The sequence below is a fragment of the Petaurus breviceps genome, unplaced genomic scaffold (genome assembly GCF_028583685.1).
Source record: "Petaurus breviceps papuanus isolate PSGF00001 unplaced genomic scaffold, PetGlider_PUasm1.0 523, whole genome shotgun sequence".
NCBI classification, from domain to species: domain Eukaryota; kingdom Metazoa; phylum Chordata; class Mammalia; order Diprotodontia; family Petauridae; genus Petaurus; species Petaurus breviceps.
The window spans coordinates 4,150,674-4,157,797 of record NW_027186356.1 but is presented as its reverse complement, the minus strand read 5'-3'; the positions used below and the strand labels follow the sequence as shown (position 1 = coordinate 4,157,797).

Here is a 7,124-nt window from a genome sequence, read left to right as displayed (position 1 = left end):
GAAGGAAGGAAGGAAGGAAGGAAGGAAGGAAGGAAGGAAGGAAGGAAAGAAGGATCAAGTATCTGACTTCAACATTCCACCAGAATGAATATAAAATCCTTAGAGGCAGCCTGGCCTTGCACTAATAGCTTGGAGTTCAGGCGCCGCCTCGGGCACGCAGTCCATTTGCTGTGTGACCCTGGGCAGGTCACAGAACTTCTCGGTGCCCCACAGACCTTTCATGACAATAAATTTGAGAAGCTGCTACAGCGTCGTGGAAGGAATTCGAAGGAAACAAAAAGGGGAAGGGGAAAAAAAACATAGGACAATGGATGTATGAATGAGGGGACTGATGGATGAATGAATGAACGAATGAATGGATGGATGGATGGAGAGATGAATGACGCCCCCGGAGGGGCGGGGGCCTTGCGGAGGAACCCAGGTCTCCGGGGTCCGGCCGCCGGCTCGGGGACCGCGGATAAGGGGCTGCTCCCCGCTGCCTCAAGCCACGCCAGCACCCGCTCCCTCCTTCCTCCAGCCCCGGCCGGGGCCGAAGAGAAGCCGACCACCTCCTACCGGCAGCTTCAGTTAACGGCTGCTGAGAGACATTAACGGCTGCTCGGAGCTCCGGAGCTCCCTCCCTCAGCACCCCGCCCCTCACCGGGCCCCGCCTTTTCCTCTCACGTGACTCTCCTCCCGCGCCCCATAGAAGGGGCGGAGCCTCGCCTCGGGGCGCGGGAGCTAGGCTGGGTCTCCCCCGCCCAGCTGAGGGCAAGGGCGGGGTCTCTGGGCTCAGCTCGGGGAATTAGTGGCACCCTCCCTCCCCTGTCCCCGCCTCCACCCCATCTCACTCCAGTCCCCATTTGAACCTCGAGTCTCCATCTCTGGCCAATCCCAAGGCCGTGCTGTCGAAGTGAACGCGACTCCAGCCAATGGGAGGCACACTCAGGGTTGCTTCCTGCTCCGTCTCCCCATCTTCTTCCCGGAGCCCGCCGAAGGGTCTGGGGGCCGGCGAGGGGTGGGCGGCGGCTGCCGTGACGTGCAGTGGGATCTCGGCCAATCGTGGGCGGGAGCGCCGCAGATTGACAAGGGCGGCGTCCAGTGTCGAGGCGCCGCCGGCACTTCCCGTCGAGGAGGTATAGTGTGTAATATGGCGAAGACCTACGATTACCTGTTCAAGCTACTGCTGATCGGGGACTCGGGGGTGGGGAAGACCTGTGTCCTGTTCCGATTCTCCGAGGACGCCTTCAACTCCACCTTCATCTCCACCATAGGTAGCGGGCCAGGAGAAGGGGCAGAGAGGCGGGGCCCGGGGTGGCTGGGAAGGAATGGGGCCGGGGACGGCCGGCAGGGCCCAGGGTGGGAATGAGTGGAAGACGCAGTGGGGATGAGAGAGAACGGGGCAACAGGGGCTGGGGGGTGGGGACTGAGAGGCAACAGGGCTGACTGGGAGGGAACAGCCAGGGGGAACAAGGGGTCCAGGGTGACGGAGAGGGGCCCAGGGGATCGGTGGGGGGCGGGCTGGAAGGGAACCACGGGGGGCCGGGGTGTCTGAGAGGGAACCACAGCGGTGACTGAGAAGGACCACAGAAGGGACTGAGAACATGGAGTACTGGTAGGGGATGGGGGGGACAACGGAATCAGGGTGATGGTGGAGAAAGAGCCCCCATCCCATCCTTCGTGGTTGGGGGGATCTTGGCTGTGGGAGGGCAGAGCCTGGGATGGTTGGGATAGGATCAGGGGAGCCAAGTAGCTGTGGGAAGCTGGACTACAGAGCGTGAGTTTGCCTCTCTCTCCCAGATTCAAAGGCTGAGCTTGTGACCAGTCAACCCAAGGGGTCAGGAGGGTCTTACAATGAACTTTTATGTTGCTTTCCTTAAGGCTGTCCCTCCCATGCCCCCACGAAGCTAGGGGCACACTTCACCATTCCCATCCCCCCCCAGGGATGCTGCGTCCTGTCCGCTCTAGCTTCCCCAGCCTCTGATACAGTGACAAAGCCGGCATCCGAGATCCTCTAGTCCGATTCTGCCCTACCCGACCCTATTTTATGGATCGGGAAGCCGAGGCCCAGAGAAGAGGAATAATTTACCCAGTGTCACAAAGCCATAGGTAGTCACATTGCCGAGACGAGTAACATAAGACTGCCGATTATTTCCAGGTCCCCAAAGGTTTCTTAAGCACCTGCTAGGCACGAATTCTCAGTCTAGAGCTCTTCCTAGCTCTTCTAGCTAGTCTCATATTGAACTCCAAATATGAGCATGACAGTTCAGTTTCTATTAAGTATTTTGGCAGTGGAAGTACAGTCTGGAAACCCAGAAGATGGTCACTAAATACCATTGTAGTGTTATTTCCCTCTCACTTCCCAACTTTTCCCTTCTCCCTTCCCCATTTCCAAAGAGAGATCACTAGAAGTAGCAGTGGGATATAATGGGAAGAATGCCGGAAGACCTGGGTTCTAATTCTGGCTCTGTCGTTAACTCTGTGACTTTGAACAAGTTGTTTTCCCTCTCTGGGCCTCAGTTTTCCCACCTGTAAAATGAGGGGATTGGACTAGATGTTCTCTCAGGTCTCTAATAATAGTTCACATTTGTATAGTCCTTTATGGTTTATGACATTTGTTGAGAGTCAGTAACCTTAGTTCCTGTTTCCAGCCCTCTCATTATTATAAGGTTAAAGTAGTCCTGAAGCTAAGATGAAGTGATAGTACCTTCCTTTGTGTCATCAAAAGTAGATGACTATCAGATGAAAGCACCCCACTGCACCTTAATCAGCTTCAGCCAGACTTCCCTATCTTCATGCTCAGAAAGTCCAGCAGTTACTCCTTGGAGGGACTTTCAGTTTAGAAAGCTCCTGCATTGACAGTAAATGAGACTTGTTGAATAAAGCTGTGAATATGAAAGATATTGAATAGTGGGTACTTATGGAGCTCCTGGCAGTGCTCCTCCAGCTTTTAGAGTGACTTGGACAGAGCTGGGCCCATTCAAAAATTTGCTGAATGGAGTGGCAGAGTAGTACACTGGAAAGATTGACTTTTTGAATCAGATGATCTGGACTTTACATCTTGGTTGGTTCTACTGTTTTAACTACCTGTGTAACCTTGGGGGGGGGGGCTCACTTTAATTCTCTGGGTTCCTTCATCTTTATTCAGTTCAATAAAATCAAGTACCTACTACTAGCTGATGCTGTACTATAAAGGATAGGGATACCAAAAGTGGTGAAGGCGGGGCAGCTAGGTGGCACAGTGAATAGAGCACGAGCCCTGGAGTCAGGAGGACCTGAGTTCACATCCGGCCTCAGACACTTAATACAAAAACTAGCCGTGTGACCTTGGGCAAGTCACTTACCCCCAGTTGCCCTCCAAAAAAAGAAGTGGTGAAGGAGTTGAACTACATGAACATTGAGGTCCCTTTAAGCTCCACAGCATATTACATGATAGAATGGTCCCTGCACTCTTGGAGTTTCTGAAATTTCCTATTCTTAGAGGCCTGAGTCCCATTCTGAGCATAGGTTTCTTTCTTACTAATTCATTCTGGTTTCTTTAAAATCCTCTGAGAAGTGGAAGTTAAAGCCTCTTCACTTCCCTACAGATCAAAAGTAGTACGTATGTGGTAGTAGCATAGCTAGTGCTTAACCTCACTTCTACTCCCTGAAGCTTTCAGCTTAAAAGTTTTCCAGCTCCTTACCAGTGCTACTGAGATCCACTCTGGCGTTTTCCTTTAAGAATCCTAGTGTTTTCAAGCGGCAGTGAGCCTTTCTTCCAGCCCTTTATTTCACCAATGAAAAACCAGCCCATAGAATTACTATTGGTTCGGGTAACCCGGAGAGTAATGGCAAAGCCCAACCTAGATACCACATACTGGTACTCCTAGCTCAATGAAGTTCAGTTTCTCTATTGTCTTTAATCTTTGTATTGGCAGGAAGGTTTGTTACTTTGTAATTTGAGGGAAGAGGGGAGAATGGAGACTGAACCTGTGATTTCTGTAGTTTTGGAGAATTCCCTGAAAGCGAGCTCCTTCCATCCATACAGATTGACACTCTGCAGTTTATAGTCTTAGAGAGTTGCCAGGGCTACTGACAAGTTATGTGACTTACCCAGAGGCACATAGCTGCTTGGTGACAGGCCCACTGAGGTAGGACTCACCTAAGCCTTACTGACTCCAAGGCCAGCTCTAACCATTACACCATCTGGTCTCTTTACCTTATAATTAGGCCTGATTCTTAATCCCCATAAATTACCCTTCTTAATTAAGCTTATGGTATTAACCAAACCAAAGAAAAGTATGAAGCAAAGTGTTGCCTGGGGGCAGTACAAATTCATCGCCTCTGATCACGGCCCTTTAAACTCCTGTCACCAAAGTGAAGAGGGGTTTAATTGGAATCAGCGTTAGCAATCACACCTTAGAATATAATGGGAGGCAGGGTGTATGAGGGCATTATGCTTTTAGCAGTATGATGTGACAGTCTTTTCTGTTGCTTTGGACTGATTGTCTGCTGTGGTTTTTGCCATTGTTATATACTTTCTTTTGGTTACCCTTAAGACTCTTATCATTTAAGCTTGGCTCTTTGTCCTCTTAGAATCAATTCTCATCATTCAGGCTCCATTTCATATAGCCCCACAGGGACTTTTGTGAATGTACAGTTTGGATAGCTGAGTTAGGGGTGTGCAGTTGGTTTCACCGAGGTGAAAAGTAGGCTTGGAGGCAATAATGAAAACACATTTCAAAAGCAACAGTGAACTTCTGAAATGTACTAGTAATGTCACTTTTTTCTTTCAGGCATTGACTTCAAAATTAGAACCATAGAGCTAGATGGCAAAAGAATTAAACTACAAATATGGTGAGTCTTTATACTATCAGTACTTTTATTTTTAAAAAATGATCTTTTCTTCATTGATGCATTTTGTCGTGTCTTTAATTTCTACAGTATATTGATTTGAAGAATTCAGTGTCAGTGAAACAGGGTAGCACCCCTTATGGAGCTTCTCTTCTTCACCCCTCCCCCTCCCTTAACTATCTTAACCAAGTCTGATTGTTTACACAACTCTAGCTAGTCACTTGAACAAACAGGTTTTCTTCAGAAGAGTTTTGTGTTTCACACCCAACTCAAAGGAGCTATTTTCCTTTTGGCTCTCAAGCATAGGCTTTGTGTTGTTGGAATTGTCTGAGACTCCATTTGGGTTTTCTTAAAGCTGAACTTTTGCAATCATATAACATTCCAAGATTGTCAAGAGCTAGCTAGATATACCCTTCTTTTCATGTGAGTTTGGTCCGTCATCCCTGTCTACCTGTGTTTGATTTGGAGGGAAACCCGTATCTGCTTCTCACCAGGGTAGGTAACACTGGCTCACATTGTGTTTGGATCATGTCAGTGCATAGTAGACTGGCTTTTTCATATCCCACTTTATTTTCTTGTTGAAGAGCCAAAGAGAGGGATATCACTAATGCAAACATTACCTTGCATGTTTCCCTGAAATCCCAGAGCAAAGTTTAAAAACAGACATATCTTGCTTAAAATACATGTTTTCATTTTCGAGACCTTAGGAATGAATTCCCATAATGCAATAAAATGTGCCAAATTGGCCAGGACTCTAAACTTTGGACCTAAGAATACTGTAGATGAATTCTTGGCGTACTTAGGCATACCTATGATTTATACATTTTATTTTGCTGCCAAGAATGGACATTTATGATGGAATAGTACTCATATTCTAACATCTGAACAGATGCTGCAGACAGATCAAGTTTAGTTTTAGGCTTCCTGGATTGGTTTGACTCAATTTAATGAATTTTTAAAAATACCTGTATTATATTAGATAAGCATGGTTGAGTTTTAACTTAATTTAATAAATGATCCCAGGTTAAACTACTCAGTAATATCCGTATATTGTTCTTGTGAGACAGCAGAGTTCTCATCTCCCCAAGCCCAGTCCCTTCACCAGTCCTTCTCTATCTCCTCTAATATGCCCTTCACATGCTTGCCTGATTAGTCTTCCTTATGCATAGGCCTAGTCATGTCATGCCTCTACTCAGAATCCTTTGGTAGCTCCCCTTTTGCCAAATAAAGACAAAATTCTTTATCCTGACATTCAGGGCCTTACCTTTTCTAGAATTATCTTGTACTGTTTCCCTCAACAGGCTCTTTACCATAGCCAAACTGGACAATTTGTCGCCCCTTTACATCCCCCTCACTTTCCTACTTTGTGCCTTTTTTATATACACAGTTCATTACGCCTTAAATGCACCATCTTCCCACCCTTCCTGTTGAAATCCAACTGTCCTTTAAGGCTTAGCTCAAATGCATCTCCATGAAAATATTTTCCAGCCTTCCCTGGATTATAATACTGACTTTCCTCTTGGACCTAGATAACCTTTATTAGCACCTTCTTATGCATTATTTTGTTTTATAGTTAACTGTGTCATATTCCTCTAGTAGAAGGCAAAGGCCATTAACTAAAATTTCTCTTGTTCCCAGTGCTAACACAGTTCTCTGTACACTACAGATCATTAATAAATATTTATTGAATCCTTCCTCACAGAAATGAGTGAATAAATGGACATTTAAAAAAACTCAAATCTTTTTGTTTTAGGGACACAGCTGGTCAGGAACGGTTTCGAACAATTACGACTGCGTACTACAGAGGTGCAATGGTATGGATTTTTTAAAAATTGTGATTATCTTTTATCTTTGAGTGTACAAGGCCTTAAAACTACAGAATATTTTGCACTTAGAAGAAAAAAGTCTTTTTCTAAGGAATTGGCTGTACAGTAACTGACTGTTTGAATAAAGTAGCCATATAGAGCATGGGTGATTTCTCCATGTGTTCTCAAGAATATGGTGATGATTGATAAAGAGACCCTTGAAGAAAGTGAAAAAAGATGTAGTCATTTTCAATCTGTAAAGAAACTTTTAGGAGAATTAGGAAAGAACATTGGGCATGGAGTCAGGAGGCCAGAGTGGTACAAGACAGAAAGGCTACATTTAGAATCAGAGGGACCTTTGTTCACATCCCATTTTAGTCATTTTCTACAGGCAAGCCATTTGACCTTGCTGGACCTTAGTTTCTTCATCTATAAAATAAGGCCCCTAAAGCCTCATCCAGCTCTAAATCTGATCTTGTAAAGTGCATTCTGGTCTCTGATACTGTG

General features: G+C 46.3%; 1 protein-coding gene across 1 annotated transcript in view; it reads left to right on the top strand.

Moving 5' to 3' along the window:
• Window positions 1-896: 896 nt before the first annotated feature.
• The window catches only part of RAB8A (RAB8A, member RAS oncogene family), a 30,767-nt gene continuing 24,539 nt past the window's right edge, over window positions 897-7,124 (top strand). Inside the window, 4 exon segments of the mRNA XM_069102125.1 lie at window positions 897-978; window positions 981-1,253; window positions 4,755-4,815; window positions 6,566-6,626. Coding sequence (XP_068958226.1) covers window positions 912-978; window positions 981-1,253; window positions 4,755-4,815; window positions 6,566-6,626 — 462 coding nt within the window. The 5' untranslated portion in view covers window positions 897-911.